Source organism: Helicoverpa armigera, chromosome 16 (genome assembly GCF_030705265.1).
Source record: "Helicoverpa armigera isolate CAAS_96S chromosome 16, ASM3070526v1, whole genome shotgun sequence".
Lineage (NCBI taxonomy): Eukaryota > Metazoa > Arthropoda > Insecta > Lepidoptera > Noctuidae > Helicoverpa > Helicoverpa armigera.
The window spans coordinates 9,789,534-9,804,620 of NC_087135.1; the positions used below are offsets into that span (position 1 = coordinate 9,789,534).

At 33.5% G+C, this 15,087-nt stretch overlaps 5 protein-coding genes across 5 annotated transcripts; 4 read left to right on the forward strand and 1 right to left on the reverse strand.

Annotated features, from left to right (window-relative positions):
* Positions 1–69: 69 nt before the first annotated feature.
* On the forward strand, positions 70–1,979 carry LOC126055447 (uncharacterized). Its single transcript, XM_064038393.1, has 4 exons — positions 70–165; positions 583–756; positions 1,184–1,364; positions 1,756–1,979. The coding sequence occupies exons 1-4, from the start codon at positions 79–81 to the stop codon at positions 1,947–1,949; spliced, it is 636 nt and encodes a 211-aa protein (XP_063894463.1). The 5' UTR covers positions 70–78; the 3' UTR covers positions 1,950–1,979.
* Positions 1,980–2,620: 641 nt separating this feature from the next.
* LOC110372196 (uncharacterized) lies at positions 2,621–4,995 on the forward strand. The gene is made up of 4 exons (XM_064038497.1): positions 2,621–2,850; positions 3,164–3,319; positions 3,913–4,087; positions 4,635–4,995. Exons 1-4 carry the CDS (start codon positions 2,764–2,766, stop codon positions 4,802–4,804), a joined length of 588 nt encoding a protein of 195 aa, XP_063894567.1. The 5' UTR covers positions 2,621–2,763; the 3' UTR covers positions 4,805–4,995.
* A 749-nt stretch (positions 4,996–5,744) lies between these two features.
* On the reverse strand, positions 5,745–8,591 carry LOC110372195 (uncharacterized). Its single transcript, XM_064038521.1, has 4 exons — positions 8,281–8,591; positions 7,239–7,433; positions 6,663–6,840; positions 5,745–5,942 (listed from the first exon to the last, which is right to left on the reverse strand). Exons 1-4 carry the CDS (start codon positions 8,368–8,370, stop codon positions 5,776–5,778), a joined length of 630 nt encoding a protein of 209 aa, XP_063894591.1. The 5' UTR covers positions 8,371–8,591; the 3' UTR covers positions 5,745–5,775.
* Positions 8,592–9,134: 543 nt separating this feature from the next.
* On the forward strand, positions 9,135–11,433 carry LOC126055451 (uncharacterized). Its single transcript, XM_064038660.1, has 4 exons — positions 9,135–9,330; positions 9,839–9,997; positions 10,296–10,491; positions 11,219–11,433. The coding sequence occupies exons 1-4, from the start codon at positions 9,238–9,240 to the stop codon at positions 11,431–11,433; spliced, it is 663 nt and encodes a 220-aa protein (XP_063894730.1). The 5' UTR covers positions 9,135–9,237.
* Positions 11,434–12,358: 925 nt separating this feature from the next.
* LOC110372129 (uncharacterized) lies at positions 12,359–15,031 on the forward strand. Its single transcript, XM_049844669.2, has 4 exons — positions 12,359–12,560; positions 13,184–13,342; positions 13,958–14,153; positions 14,455–15,031. Exons 1-4 carry the CDS (start codon positions 12,474–12,476, stop codon positions 14,922–14,924), a joined length of 912 nt encoding a protein of 303 aa, XP_049700626.2. The 5' UTR covers positions 12,359–12,473; the 3' UTR covers positions 14,925–15,031.
* The last annotated feature ends 56 nt before the right edge of the window (positions 15,032–15,087 follow it).

The following is a 15,087-nucleotide window of genomic DNA, read 5'->3' on the forward strand; positions in this document are numbered from 1 at the left end:
TGATTCTTAAAAGTTTGATCATCTATATTAATGGGACCTTATATATTTTGGTAGTTTCAGACGAATAGAAATAACAAAATGTGTGTAGATCTACCAGTGTTGACAAGATGTTGTATGTGTTTTCCATTACGATATGGCTTGCTTGTATGGGGTTATATCAGATTGGTAAGTATGCAATATTCCACTGTCAGGTTTCAGCTCAACCTTTGAATTTTGTTTAACCAAAATCCAACTGAAAGATACTTAATTTCTACTTGCTCTACTTAACTAAACAAAGTTTCTGGTTGTAGTATTTCTAGGCAGTTAATAGGTAATATAAAATCTCGTATCGTTGTAGTTGAAATAATAGATTTGCTATACCTAATGAATGTGAGAAGTTTTTAATTAGTTTGATTGTTAATCAAACATTAGTAAATAATAAATGCTAAATATAAGCATTATAATCATTAATTTTACGCCTGAAGCACAGGTTCTCTCTTATTCCGGCAAATTATATATCAGCACTTATTTAGAATCAAGCAAATTTTGTCCTCATGAGTTTTATAAACGATTTATTTATTTAACATTTTACTCACTTTTCAGTGCTTAGGCCTTGCCTTTCTGACCACTCTTACGACAGGTTTCATAGAACTACTAAACACAGAACGGAAACCTCATGACGATTTAGACACGAACTTAGCAATCGTAGGAACACTCATAGTATTGACTTCTACTGATGTAGTACTGAATGCTTTGTTTATCATCGGAGGACATTTGGTAAGTTTTTGATTAAGGCATACAAACAAAAATAGTTTTTTCATGCGATTTTCCATGCAAACAGCCGGTTATACATACATATTTGGGTTCCCATATGAGGATGGTGGTTTCAAACATTAAAATTTCTTATTCTGAATTCTTTTATCAAAAACTGTGTTTTATGGGTCTTTCGAAAGTTGCACTGCAGACTATTTAACACTCGGCTGGTAGTTGACCCGATGTTGGCAAACGTTTTTTTTTATCTTGTTCCAGTCAAAGATTTCAGTCGGTTTGATACCACTGATCTTCGTAATGTATGTAGATACTACCATTAATCTTCATAATGATTTGCGAACTTCGATCGGTCGATACTTAAACTATCGACCGGCCAAAAGTTTGCAGTGTCCAATACTCTATGCAATTAAATTTTGTAATTTCTATTTTTCAGAAAAACCTGAGGTTATTAAGAGCTTACTATATCTACAACATCATGTTCCTTATTCTGATGATATTGTTCGGCCTCCTTACGATAGCGAATTGTCTCACTTACATACCAATTGTTAACGAAGAGAATGTATTTTTTGTTTTGCTCGTCGTACTGTTCTATATCGTTTTTATAGGACATTTAGGTAAGTTAAATTTGTTGTGGCTTAGGTACCTTCCTATTACTCTAAGTAACAGAACACTTAGACTGACAACTTCAAAAAAACTTGGGGTCGTAATTTGAATGTGTGTATGTTTTGGTACACATTTTTCTGCTATTGATTAACCCTCAGATCAACGCTGAGGATTAACCTATAAAAAAATAATAAGGCAACATAAACGTCCGTTTTATCATAAATTACTGTTAAAAGCGATGGTTTAAAGAAAACTCACGTTTATATTGTCGGTCAACTTCGGCCTTGCAGTGGCACTGGATAGTAAAGATGTACTGATAGTCTTAATCCTGTTTATGCAATTTAGAACTTTTTCTTTTTTTAAACAAAATAAGTGGTATTAAAACATTCTTAAATTTTTCAGTGATACAATATTACATTATTCTGCTAATAAGAAGTGAGATAGTAAAACTAAGGAACAACTGTGAACTCGGGTTTGTTAACAACGCTGCACAACTTGAGATGCAGTATGAAACAGATGGAGTGAATACCACGAACGACAGTGGAAATAAAAATATTGAAGACGATACGGAACAGAAAAATAATAAAGTCACTTAATAATTGGTAAAAATAAGTGATATTATGATATTTTTTAAATACATCTAAAAAGTTTAAAAAGTTTTTCATTTAAACAAGGCTGAAAATCAGCACTTTTTGAAGGTCAAGTTTACAAAACACAGTCCCCAAAATGCCCGCCCTTCACCAAATCCTATGTATTTTTGCTGGGATAAAGAAAAGATGGATCTAACTTCCAAGCAACATTTCTGTATGTAGGGTTGGAGAACCGGTTCAATACAAAATATGAATAAGCGACTGTTTTATTTTTGGTATCATTATTTCCAAAGCTAAGAATTTCCCGCTAAGCTCACCAAAGTAGTAAGCTAACACCTTAGTAAGACTGGTATTCAGATTTCCTGGCTTCTGACTACCTGTAATGACCACCTGATGAAATTAAGACAGCCGATACATACAATTTGACCCATCTTCTCAAATCTTACCAAATTCACCAGTTCATATTGTTTTGACTACTGACTATTACGTATTTCAAAATACCAGGGAATTTTCAATGCTTGATAAGCACACATTATTTTTAAATATGTTTGCAAAAAAAGGCCCACATATGACTGCGTATTTTAATTTGATACTATCTAATTATTTTTGTTATTGCTAATGATAACGCGGGCTAACAAGGATATAAAACATTGATGCGAGCGCTCAACTAATTATTATCTACTTGACTGTTGGTACTAATAACACTAGTATATAACACATTATTAAATACTTTATATGTATTGTGAAACTCTTTATAAAACTTGAAAATTGGTACAGGCATTTTTTGAAGTTGGTTATAAGGAACGTTTGTTAGTACAAAATGCACGGAGAAATACCAGTGTTGACTAGATGTTGTATCTGTTTTCCATTACGATATGGCTTGCTTGCGTGGGCTTATTTTAGATTGGTAAGTTTTTCGTAACAAATGTATAAAGTTGCATATATTTTTGAAACGAACCTTACAGACTTTTGCTACGCTCCGTTTACCAAAAAACAGTTTTCTCACTTCCATTCATGTACTTACCTTCGTATATTTTGTGTCTTACTTAAAATATCAGTTTATTGATTCCCATTAAGAGGTTATTTGCCCCTTAACCTACTTCTTAATGATGAGATTATTATAATAAGTAATTTTACTATTTTGTACACAGTGTCTAGAGCTTTTTAATAATGGAGTTTGTCTTTCATAAATACTAATTAATTTAAATTTTCTATTTCAGATTGTAACCGGTGCCTTTTTTACTAGCCTGACGATCAATTTCATAGAATTTATAGATAATGACAAAGTGAGGGATCTGAACATAATGGGATTCGTGATGTTCATCCTCTTCACTGATATAGTGGTGACTTCTATGTTTGTCATCGGAGGACATTTGGTTAGTACATAAACATTATCAGCCTTACTACAAAAACTTAAACATCTGTTGAACACTTGTCTAAAAAATTGTGGCTGCAAAACGGACCTTATTTCAATGTCATAATCTGACTTTTTTTAGATAAGTGTTCAACAGACGTTTAAAAGTTTTTGTGGTAAGACGGCGAATTTTTTAGACATTTTTGTTATGAAAAAAGGTTATGTCGGGCTAGTTTAGACAGCACTTTTGACAACGCCCTGTTTCTAGTGGGGTTATAAACAATAATTTGATGATTTTTTCAAACCCTACTGTGTAAGAATGAGGTCTAAATGCAATAAACTTTTCATTAACCATAGTTCATTAACTTCATTAACTTTTCATTAGCTTTTCATAGTTAGGAGATAGCTTGTTGTCTACAATGAAACGACGATGAAAAGAACATATTTCCTTACTATGTTGGGTTTAGCTGCCATTCTTAACTATTGCAGTTAGTCATTGTCTTATATGAAGCGACTGCCTATCTGAACTCCTCAACTCAGTAACCTGGACAATACGATACCCCCTACTTTTCTTATATTTATAATATCCTTTATAAATGCTACTTTCTTTTTCAGAAAAACTTGTATATATTAAAATCGTTCTACATCTACTCTATATTCCTGTGGTCTCTGATGATGTTGTTCGGCATGATGCTGACTGTGCAAACGGTGAACCGATTGAGAACAGCCACATATCATAGATATGTTCGGTTCCTAATACTGGACCTGACTAGCTTCGTTTTCCAAATCGGTAAGTATTTCTTTATTGGTACACCAACAACATTAAAGTAAAACATAAGGTTATACAATTAAAGTATTATAAAATTCTGATATATATATATACATACATAGGTGTACACATCAGAATAGATGTCTACTAGTAGATCTTCATTTAGGATTCAGCTTTAAAAATATTGGATAGCCTCAGGCCCAATTTGCCGATAACATAAACGTCAGTTTTCTGACAGCAACTATGAATATTCGTATTCGTATTTTCAAAGTAAACAATTGTTTTGAAAAAATTTACTTTTCTGCTGTCGATGGAGTAAATCCCAAATTGCAAAATAAATCATATTTGAACTTCCAAGACAGCCTTTTTTCTGGCCTTTCCCTTGGTGGTTTCAGTTATTTTATTTTTATAACGATTACGCCTGAAATTATATGGGAATTTCAGTGCGCAATAAGAAAACTATTGTAACTCGATTGTACCTGTATTAAATGTTTTATTCTATATGTACCTACCTATATTCTCATCAATTGTCTTAACATAACTTGACCATATTTTTTTTCTTTTACAGTGATCCAGTCCTATGTTATTCTGCTGGTAAGAAGTGAGATAGTGAAACTGACAAACAACTGTGAATTCAAGTTTGTGAACAACGCAGCACAAGTGGAACTTCAAATTAAGGGTGATGATGAAAATACTGAGCAACCAAACCTTCAGAAAAATGGAAATATGATTGTTTAAAAATATAGAACAATTTATATGATGAAAATTGTATTGCAGGACTTATACTCATGTTTATTTTATTTATTTTTTCATCTTCTTTTGTTTTTGCACAAGTTCTAGTTCTCACTATTGCTAGAAGTATTTAATGAGGTAAGAAAAAATAAAATACAAAATAGATTTGTTAAGTTTTTTTTATAAAATGTGATGTTAGGGAATATTATGTATTTGAATAAAACTATTATTAGACAATTTCTATTTTTTTTTTTAATTACCACTTCCTAATAATAAATGAACTACACTCCTGAGCAAAAAAATGGAATCATCCTCTTGCGCTATACAATTGCAACGAATGAAGGAATGAATGAACAAAAAAATAATTTCCGTATTTCAGGAGCTAATCATCTTTTCTTTATTTAAGACAGCAACGGAATTCAGGCGAAAAATAAAATTGAGCTTAGCTGAAAAATTGAAAATTTCAAACAAAATCAAGCATAGGTTATTGTTTCAGTATTTTGTATTTCCTCCTCTAGCCCTTATTACTGCTTTTTACGGTTTCTCATGGACCTGATGAATTTTCAACTGTTTCTTGCGGTATTCCCTCCCATTCCTCTACCAGCGCCATTTTCAGCTCAAATGATTTGTTTTTGTTTCTACCCTTAATTTAAAGCTAAAAGTATAGGCTTTCAAACAAGACCATAAACGTTTAACTGTAAATATTGTATCATTGGCAATCGTTGTAACTGAATAGCGCAAGGGTGCGATTCCATTTTTTTGCTCGCGAGTGTATTACTAATATTATCTAACTCTTTACTATTAATATAAAGAGGAAATGTTTTAGTTTGTATGTTTTAGGCTCCAAAACTATGAACTGAATTAAAAATTCCTTCACTGTTGGAAATTGGCTATATTTTATTCGCGATACCTCTGGAACGGGCTTGTGTCAAATAAAATGCCTTCATAATTATCAAGTCTTTATATTCAACTGTTTGTCAAACTTCTTCAGTGTCAGTATCACCATCAGAAGCTTCCTTCTTCTCACTTTCATGCCTTACAGTACAGGCTGCATCAGCCCCGTTGTTGAGGAACCTGACTTCGTTGTTCTTTATTAGTTTGATGATTTCGTTCCTTAGTAGCAGTAGGTAGTAGGTTTGGACAACTGAAAAAGTTATTTTAGTTTGTTGTTTGTTAAAGAGTTTTTAAAAGTTTGTTAAAGCACTGGTACCTACTCAGCTGAATCCGGTTAGTCAGCTGAATCTTGGAGGATGGAGGATGAATGGTTTGTTAAGGGGTTTTAAAGTCTGAAGCCTGACTAAGTATACTTGTGATGCTTCATACAATAATGTGAATTCGTAAGTATATTTTTATACGATTTGTATTCAAAATTTTCTGGAAGCCAACCCCAATATAGTTGGAAAAAAGGCTCGGGAGATGATGATTCAAAATTTTATTTTGGTGGTAGGTCATTAACAACTATATAACTCCAAATTCTGTCAAGATTAATGAAACCTTTTCTATTTTTTTCACCTCGGCTTGACGAGCACTATATTAAGGTCCTTTCTGAGGCGCTAATCGTCACTGTGACATACTACTACTGTTGCACCTTGATAGATGAAACCATTCATGTATTTCTGAAGTATTACTACTTTCTGCCGGGGCTGCGGGTTGTTCGAAAGAGATACCGCGGTCCTGGCACATAAAAGGCCTACGACGGAACACGACGGTTTTTAGTCAGTAAGAGTCTGACACTCCCTCGCCGCTGGTAACCCACAGTGGGAGGGGTCATTTGATGATTTTTGACGAAGTTAAAAAAAAAGTATTACTACTTTGTAGAAGTAATTATATACTTTTACTATAATAGATGTTACTGTAAACTTACCGATAGTAACAAAATAGCTGACGAAGTTGATAATATTGACCACCGAAGAAGGGAATGTCATATACTTCGCGAACAAGCTCTCAATGGACAGACTGACTGCCATAGCCGTCAGTAACATAGCTAGTATCCACGTCACTATGCTGAAGTAGTAGAACGGCTTTAAGCGCCTCATTTGTTTCTGAAATTATAAGGAAATAAGGTAAGCATAAAGGGCATAAACTTGGTTTATTAGAGTATCACAGGTTTAGGCTCGAGGTTTGTTAAAAAGCAATAATAGGTAACCTTCTTGGCGTTACACAAATAGACTGCGTATGAAACATTGTTACTGAAAACGGAGATTTTAGGTGTTGGACAATAAGCATCAAAACTAAAATGGTACGAGGCCGGGAACTACAGAAGAATGCATCCAGATAGGTGACCCAGTATTGTCATTCAATTGCCAATTCAGAGGTAAACCTTGAAAGAATTTACCCACGGTACGACCTAGCTTTTAGTTTAGTCTTTAGACGAAAAATGACGACTAATGTTTTCTTATCTATGTTCGCTGTGTGCTTTCTTATGTGCTTATAACCTTACCATATTACGATGTCTTCCCACAACAAATATTACAGTTACTAGTAAATCAGCAACAAATAGAGATAGTGCAATGATTGTTATTGCAATTTCTGCATCGACCCGGATTTGGGATTGCTTTTTGCCGTACAGTTTGTACATAACTAATGTGTGTAGCAGGGCGTATGATATCACCGTTATGAATACTGCTGAAGACACCTGAAACATAGAAAATACATGTTCTGAACATGACAATATTTTTCTAGTGGTATCTAATGTGGTAGTAAGTACACACTACACACACTCGTATTATAAAGTTGAAATGTTTGTTTTGTTAAACACGCTAATATTAAGAACTACAGGACCGTTTTGAAACATTCTTTTAGTGTTAGACAACCTATTTATCTTCTCTTCGATGAAGGAAACGGATGAAAGGCGACTAGACTGACGGCCCATTAAATGGTATTCTCTTAACTTTTTCCTCTTAAATGCGGCTCGAAAATAGCACTAGTTTTTACCTAAACAGATAAAATGGGCTGCAAAGGTCAGATTACGCTTCAACTAAAATACTGATACCAGTGTATAAAACTCATTAGTTTATGTCATTAACACTAATTTAAACAGTTGCGCTGAAAATTACAAGTATCTGTATCATTTTCGCGCCAACTTAGCTGGGTTAGGGTTTCAAAATCATTTAGCGGAATAAATAGGTTAACAAAATTTATTCGGTTAGCACAGCCTAAAACGTCTTCTGCTGGACTGATGCCTCTGGGTGCTGGGGGGATTTACCCAAATTCACCGCGCTCGGCATGAGAGTGGCAAATTTCTTACTAAATTAAGACATCTTACCATCACCGTAAAGACGTGGGTTACTTCTAATGTTTAAGAATCAGTTTACCAGATCGGACCAGACCGGTAGGTGATTAAAGAAAAGCACCTCAAAGATAAGTTTCAAAAGTGGCGGTATGACACATCTTAGAAAAGGCAATTACCTACTATTGACCACTTTAAGATGATAATGATACAAATTGAAGCTCGCTGATTGTATCTCTTAGATCAAACTTACCAATTTAAAGTATGCCCACGTAAGCAAATTGCATCTTAGTGGCCAGCAGAGACAACACCTTTTATTATTTGATTCATCTTCTTTATTCATCTTATATTTGTTATAGGACCTTACTTTCTCATTAATACCACTTCACTCAAAATTATATTATTATAAATACTAGATCTTTTATATAAATCTTCAATGGAATATTAAATCTTTTATAAAAAGAATTGAATCACAGTTCTACACAACTTAATTAGTACACGTTTACTTTGATAATGTTAAAATTACAACAACTTATTAAAGTGTCATCCATGTTTATAGTTAGTGACCTTTTATCCGTAATTTTATTCATGTACGTACATACACGAGTTTATGTATGAAGAGTGCCTACAAAGATGATAAATAAAAATCCCCTTCTTTGGAGTTTCTTAATTTTAAAGACTTCTTCTTGCAAAACAGGTTAAGTTGTATTTTAAAACCCGGTCTCCAAACTATCTCTGCGCCATTTTTCTTCTATATTAGTTAAGTACTTTCGACCTCAAAGCGTTACGAATAAACAAACAAACTCATTTGTAATATTAATGAGGATTAATTTTCGTCAAGAAATTCATTTAGGGTAATGCTATATTCGTATTGGTCTTATAAAAGAAAATCCTATACCAAAAAACATGAAAATTATGTATATCAAAAGGGAGTATATTGTCATTTACAGAACCCTAAAAGCAACAATTTATTTGTAAAGTTTTTCCCTTTCTTATCATATCATAATATGAGTCATGCAACTGTCACTGATTTTGAGTAGGAGTCATTTTTATTTCAATGCAATTTGGGACGAGATCGGAAACCATCATTGTATATGATTGTAACAGCTAAATAAATCTAGTTTTTAACTAACTTATTTAGTATTTTTTGTAGTTTTATCAAGAGGATTTGGTGAAAGTGATATATCTAGAGAAGTTTTCTTCGATTTTTATGACAATGCGTTGTGAAGTGCCGGAGTTCAAAAGATGTTGTTTCTGTTTTCCTCTCAGATATGGCTTGCTTGTTTGGGGTATTATTAATTTGGTAAGTAAATACAGATTATTTTCTTAACCATTAAAGGCATTAAAAATTAAGTCATCGTGGATACGGAAACTGCTACTTGTAAGTAGGAATTTGAATGTGTTTATTCCGTTAACACTGTTGAGCCATTTAAAATGTAATTGGTACGGAAATGTTTATTATGGCGTTTTTTTGACGTAGACGTGGCTGTGGGAAAACTGTCCTCATTATTAATTCTAGCAAAGTAAAACTTTCATGGTGGTTAAAGTTAGACAATTTTCTTAAGAAAATTCGCAAATTATCTTACAAAAGTCTGTTTAACCTTTTTTTAAATAACACCGTAAGCTTAATTTGTAGCACCTGCGTAGTACCTTCGTAGCACTTGTGTAGCTCGTAGCTCAACTTTTAAATACAATCATATTTTAATTGGATTTATCCTTATAATAATTACTCAGTCACCCACAGTCAGTATTTTATATTCGCTCTGATATGTACTGGAATCCAGAACATTTAATTTCACTTTTTATTTCAGATTACCACAGTTTACTATAACATCTTCAGAGTCATCAAAATAAATAGCATTGTGAACCATATGAATTATGAAGATGACATTCTACAAGAAAGCATTTTCCTAGCGCTATCAATAATAGACTTTCTACTTAATGCTTTGTTCGTATTTGCTACTTTTACCGTAAGTATTTACCACTTAAATACATTGTTTTATGAAATCATAGCGTCTCTGTCTAAATAGACATAGAAAGTTACTGTTTTCGCCCTTACACGCCTCCTTAAGACCCTACCATTTTTTGTAATACTAAAAATGTAAACTTGACTCGAAGGCAATGAGCGTTCACTCGTAACTGATCGTTTTGGTCATGTCCACCGTCCGAATTTGACCTAAAAGAAGGCGCTTGACCTACCTGCATTATGTTATCTCCACTGTATTTCCTTCATCACTGGTACTTATATTCTGTTTGTATGCTTTTCAGAAAAAGGAGAAGCTATTGAAGTATTTCTTATACGGGAATGCAGCTCTAGGAGTGTTAGCAGTGTTATACTTCTTGTATATAATAGGCTACGTTTCATATGTGTTCAGTGGTGCTACCGCTCAACTAGGATGGTCTACTGTCAAGCCTTATGCCTGGAAGGCTTTTGTTGAACTTACTAAATCCGGCCTTATTATTGGTAAGTTACTAATTATAGTAATTATTATGTAAGTAATTATAAAGTTTTAATCGGCCAATAGTTTATTTGGGTTCCTAAATCAGTATGAAAATGTATGGTAGTACGCACATTACAAAGATCTGGTATTCCGCCGGCATCAGATAGACTTAGAAAGACTTCAATATTTTCTTCAAAAAAAAAGCCTAATCATTGGGTCTGTTAAGTCTGCAGTGTGCGAGAGTATTTGATTTAGACGGGTTCAAAAGTAAATTATTTATATAAATCAAAATAGGCACATACATTGTAAAAGGAACTTAAAAACAATAATATAAAAAAAATATGATGTAATATGTTGTAAAAAAAATATGTGTTTCTAGTGGTTACAATTTTATTTTCGCTATATTTTTGACTTATTTTGAACAAACATAATTTTACTGATTATATTTTCGTAATTTACTTCATTTTTATTCCGATGAGTAGAGCAGTTTTGCCCAGGAATGAGCGGAAGCTAGTAGATTATAGTTATAGTCATGTTAAAAACAAATGAGCCAGGACGACTTTCATGTAAAAACCACTATTAGAATTAGGAAAAACCCTTACATTAAAAAAAAAAATACATCAGAATAACAAGAAGCCAAATTTTTATCCGAGTATTGGAGGCTAAATATCAGGGAACAGGCAGCCTTCTTTCCATTACTTTTAACTAGTCATAAGAACGATCTACTAAATACAAATTATTATTTTTCAGCAAGCCAATCTTTCTGCCTCTTACTCTTATGGAGTGAGATCAAAAAACTCAAGCGAAATAACCAACCGGTCATGTTCCTGAACCATGCAGGTGAAGCCAAGTGTACTATGCATGATGGAGAGGGTGAAGAAAATTGTGATGATGATGATCAAGAAGATACTGATAAATTCGTTGAAATCATAGAAGACAAATCTGAAATAGGACTAGTAAAGTGAAAAGATGAATCATTATTTAAGGTACGTCCTTAGATTTAGAATAGAGTACTTACCTACTAGAATAGGCATTTCATTTTATACATAGGACTTTAATATGATAACATGAATACTTAGAATAAAAATATTTTTAGTCACGGCACTGGTCATCATTAAGTTTCTCTCTTTGGAGCCCGTAGCGCCGCCATCAGGTTTTGCCATATTTCCAATGTCGGATGGCACACTACATCCTAAAATAATTATTTGTCCTTTATTAGAAAATACCTATTTCAAAATGTGATCTTATGTTGATTAAATAAGTACCAAAAATATGGTGTTGTATTATTACTAAAGCAGTATTTATATACTATTTTTAGTACTACGTAGTAATTTTTATCAAATTACGCCCCCCTGTGTGACCTCAATAAAAATCGGGATACCCTGTATTGATAATCATTTAACGTAATACGCACGTTATAAAAAAAAAACATCCGTCAAAAGCTAGATATGAAATAATTCGGCGAAGTCCGAGCTGCACTCGCGCTCTGAGTTCCGTATCAATCCATCGAGCTACTTTATTTTTAGACTTTATACACTCTTAAATGTTGGTAAGAGCTTCACTGTCCCTCATATATGTATATGTGAAGAGATTTCCCTTGATTGTTATAACATTTAATACAAGCTGAGGCTTGCGATTTTGCCTGGTCATTTTTCTTTTTTCCTAATCTACTTACTGTCTAACTTTTCTTAAGAATTTTCATAATTTTAAAACCAATATAATCAATAGCGCTGGCCAACATTTAAATCATTCAAACATAAAAAATAATCAGCTTAAAATATTACTAAAGTTGATTAGCATTGGTTAGCGACTGACTTTGCTTGCAGTATAGAGTTACATAGCGTATTACGATAACGAGTACTGTATCAATTGAATATTAGGAAAAGGCTAGGCAGATGATGACACCCAACGAGTATGGATGGGTCTGTTTTAGAACAACAGTGATAATTATATTCATTTTGAGTATATATTTTAATTAGGTTTCATTTTAATCTAGTATATCACAATGCGTTTTGAATTGCCCGAATTAAAGAGATTTTGCTTTTGTTTCCCATTACGATATGGTTTGCTTGTGTGGGGATATTTCAGTTTGGTAAGTACATTCATTTATTTTAAACTAGCTTCCGATCGCGGCTTCGCCCACGTGGTGTGTTAATAAAAAGTAAGCCTTTGTGTTAATCCAGGGTATCACCTATTTTCATACCAAAATTCAACCAAATCGGTCTAGCCGTTTTTGTGTGAAAGAATAACAAACATATATTCATATATTCTCACAAACTTTCACATTTATAATATTATATTAGTAGGATGACCACTAGTGTAGCGAAGCTGTAGTTATTAAATAAAGATCGAGAAATCCAATACACAATGCCTACAGATACTTAGATCTTAGATCGTAAATATCGTTCGGTATTGATGTACAAATAATGACACATTTGAATCATACAAAAATAATATTTAAAATTACGCATTAAATTATGCGACTAGCAAGCCCAGACGTCCACCAACAAGGTGGACAGACGAACTTATAAAGGTCGCCGGAAGATGCTGGATGCAGGTCGCCTCCAACGGGCATCTGTGGAGATCTAAGGGGGAGGCCTATGTTCAGCAGTGGACGTCCTATGGCCGAAATGATGATGATTATGTATTTGACAATATTTCATTTTAGTTTTCAGTGTGATCCGTCTGAGAGTAAATATAATTTTCATTTTTCAGAGTATAACTATTCTATTTTTATACGTGAGGATTGCCACGTTAATTGTTTTATTGGAACACGAAGAATATCCCAGAAGAAGTATTCTTACGTGTATTTATACTGCACTGGGCCTACTCGACGGTGTTGTCAATATTATATTCATCTTCGCAGCTCATTTGGTAAGATATTTACTCGGCCTCCTTTTAATTAGGTATGGTTGTGCTAGAAAAGAGGAAAAACAATTGAAAAGTGCCTTTAGTTTAATTTAACCGAATTTCAATGAAACCAACGCAATATGTACGTCGAATCTATAAAATTCAGACAACAACTCGCATTTTACTTCGCTATTCACTCTCACTTCGCATTCGGTTCAAAACGTTCTAAAAGTCATCTCATACTTTACCTGTCAAAATCTCGAGTTTAATTTAGTTCAACTCGCAAACACGCTCGCAAGCGTAGCGCTAGTGTAGTAACTCACGGCGGATTCAGATACGAAGTTTAGAGTGAAGTCTTATAGAATCACACTGATGAAGTCCGCCTGTGAATCACCGAAGTTCTTAAATAATAATATTATAGTCATCTATACTAATAGGTATAATAAAGATACCTGCCCTAAAGACTCCAAAACTGCTGGACTGATTTGAAAAACATATTTCACTGTTTCAAAGCTACACTCTTTTCGAGTAACATAAGGCTTTATTTTATCCGAGTACGGGCGGGCCTCCAAATACGGACAACTATTTAGGTTGAAACCGCTGGCAAACGGGTAATATATGTTTTCTTGATTGTTTCAGAAAAGAGTGAAACTACTAAAGATATCCCTCTTCTGTAACATAGCATTTCTTTCAGTGTACATTATTGTCGTTCTGTATTCGATTATTTCTTTAATTTACTTATACTATACAAAACGAGATGTTAAAGGATTGGAAGGTATACAAGATTCCATAGAGTTGGTTCTATCTGTGACGGCTATGCCTTTCCTTAGGATCTGTAAGTACGCTTTTCTTATTTTGTAACCTTATTTTTAGCAATAATAAACTTTTTGTCAAGGTAGGACCAGGCTGGTTTCTTAAATCAGGTTTTATCAAAAATATCATTTGCCGATGGTAAGTCTATCACAACATGTCTTCTGATCTACAAGCCATGAAGAGCACTTTCCTCTGATGTATCGATAATCTTAATCTACACTCAATTCGGCACTTTATTTTTATTTTAACACAGACATCACAGTCTTTTCTTTTTGCTTCTGCTGATGATGGTAAGATAATGATAAAACTAACTTTTGTTTCAGTATTTGAATTATATGCCTTACTGCTATTATGGAATGAAATCAAAAAGCTCACAAGAAATGATCGTCCAATTATGTTTGTGAATTGCGCAGCTGAAGTCAGATGCATAATGGAAACTGAATTAGCCTTAAATGACGAAGGAAATCAAAAAGAGGACCAGGTACAAACAGCTGAGGTAGTGGTTGAAGATATAAGAGCTGCGACTGACGATTCAGATGAAATTAAAGGTATTATTGAAAGTGAAATAAAAATAAATACAGAAGAAAATGAGGAAAAAGAAAGAGTAGATGATGAACCTCATTCAGGAACTGCTGAGTTATTAGTAGAAGTAACGGAAGCTGCACCGGATAATTTTGGGCAAAATGTCTTTAATAACGATTTTTTCGATGATTTTGATACAAGAACAGCTCAGAATCCGAAAGTGATGGAAGATGATTTTGGAGGCGAGGGTTTAGGATTTGAACCCTGGTAAATGAAGAGCGTCTTGACTTATAACAATCTTAATGCTATTTATAGGTATATGATCGTTGATAAATAGGAATGTAGTACAAAATGTAGAACGAAAATGAAGAACATTATAAAACTAATGAGGTGTATTAAAAAACTTTCCAACTTAGCCGGAGTTACTGAGTAAC

What these genes read in the sequence shown, in the direction of transcription:
- LOC126055447 (XM_064038393.1), top strand. Translation starts at nt 79, where the DNA reads ATGTGTGTAGATCTACCAGTGTTGACAAGATGTTGTATGTGTTTTCCA. An exon ending in TATGGGGTTATATCAGATTG is followed by an intron (nt 166 to 582) that starts GTAAGTATGCAA and finishes CTCACTTTTCAG; the next exon opens with TGCTTAGGCCTTGCCTTTCT. An exon ending in TTATCATCGGAGGACATTTG is followed by an intron (nt 757 to 1,183) that starts GTAAGTTTTTGA and finishes TCTATTTTTCAG; the next exon opens with AAAAACCTGAGGTTATTAAG.
- LOC126055451 (XM_064038660.1), top strand. Translation starts at nt 9,238, where the DNA reads ATGACAATGCGTTGTGAAGTGCCGGAGTTCAAAAGATGTTGTTTCTGT. An exon ending in TCGTATTTGCTACTTTTACC is followed by an intron (nt 9,998 to 10,295) that starts GTAAGTATTTAC and finishes TATGCTTTTCAG; the next exon opens with AAAAAGGAGAAGCTATTGAA. An exon ending in TAAATCCGGCCTTATTATTG is followed by an intron (nt 10,492 to 11,218) that starts GTAAGTTACTAA and finishes ATTATTTTTCAG; the next exon opens with CAAGCCAATCTTTCTGCCTC.
- LOC110372196 (XM_064038497.1), top strand. Translation starts at nt 2,764, where the DNA reads ATGCACGGAGAAATACCAGTGTTGACTAGATGTTGTATCTGTTTTCCA. An exon ending in CGTGGGCTTATTTTAGATTG is followed by an intron (nt 2,851 to 3,163) that starts GTAAGTTTTTCG and finishes TTTCTATTTCAG; the next exon opens with ATTGTAACCGGTGCCTTTTT. An exon ending in TAGCTTCGTTTTCCAAATCG is followed by an intron (nt 4,088 to 4,634) that starts GTAAGTATTTCT and finishes TTTCTTTTACAG; the next exon opens with TGATCCAGTCCTATGTTATT.
- LOC110372129 (XM_049844669.2), top strand. Translation starts at nt 12,474, where the DNA reads ATGCGTTTTGAATTGCCCGAATTAAAGAGATTTTGCTTTTGTTTCCCA. An exon ending in TCATCTTCGCAGCTCATTTG is followed by an intron (nt 13,343 to 13,957) that starts GTAAGATATTTA and finishes TGATTGTTTCAG; the next exon opens with AAAAGAGTGAAACTACTAAA. An exon ending in TATGCCTTTCCTTAGGATCT is followed by an intron (nt 14,154 to 14,454) that starts GTAAGTACGCTT and finishes CTTTTGTTTCAG; the next exon opens with TATTTGAATTATATGCCTTA.
- LOC110372195 (XM_064038521.1), bottom strand. Translation starts at nt 8,370, where the DNA reads ATGAATAAAGAAGATGAATCAAATAATAAAAGGTGTTGTCTCTGCTGG. An exon ending in TGGGAAGACATCGTAATATG is followed by an intron (nt 6,841 to 7,238) that starts GTAAGGTTATAA and finishes TTATAATTTCAG; the next exon opens with AAACAAATGAGGCGCTTAAA. An exon ending in CAGCTATTTTGTTACTATCG is followed by an intron (nt 5,943 to 6,662) that starts GTAAGTTTACAG and finishes TAACTTTTTCAG; the next exon opens with TTGTCCAAACCTACTACCTA.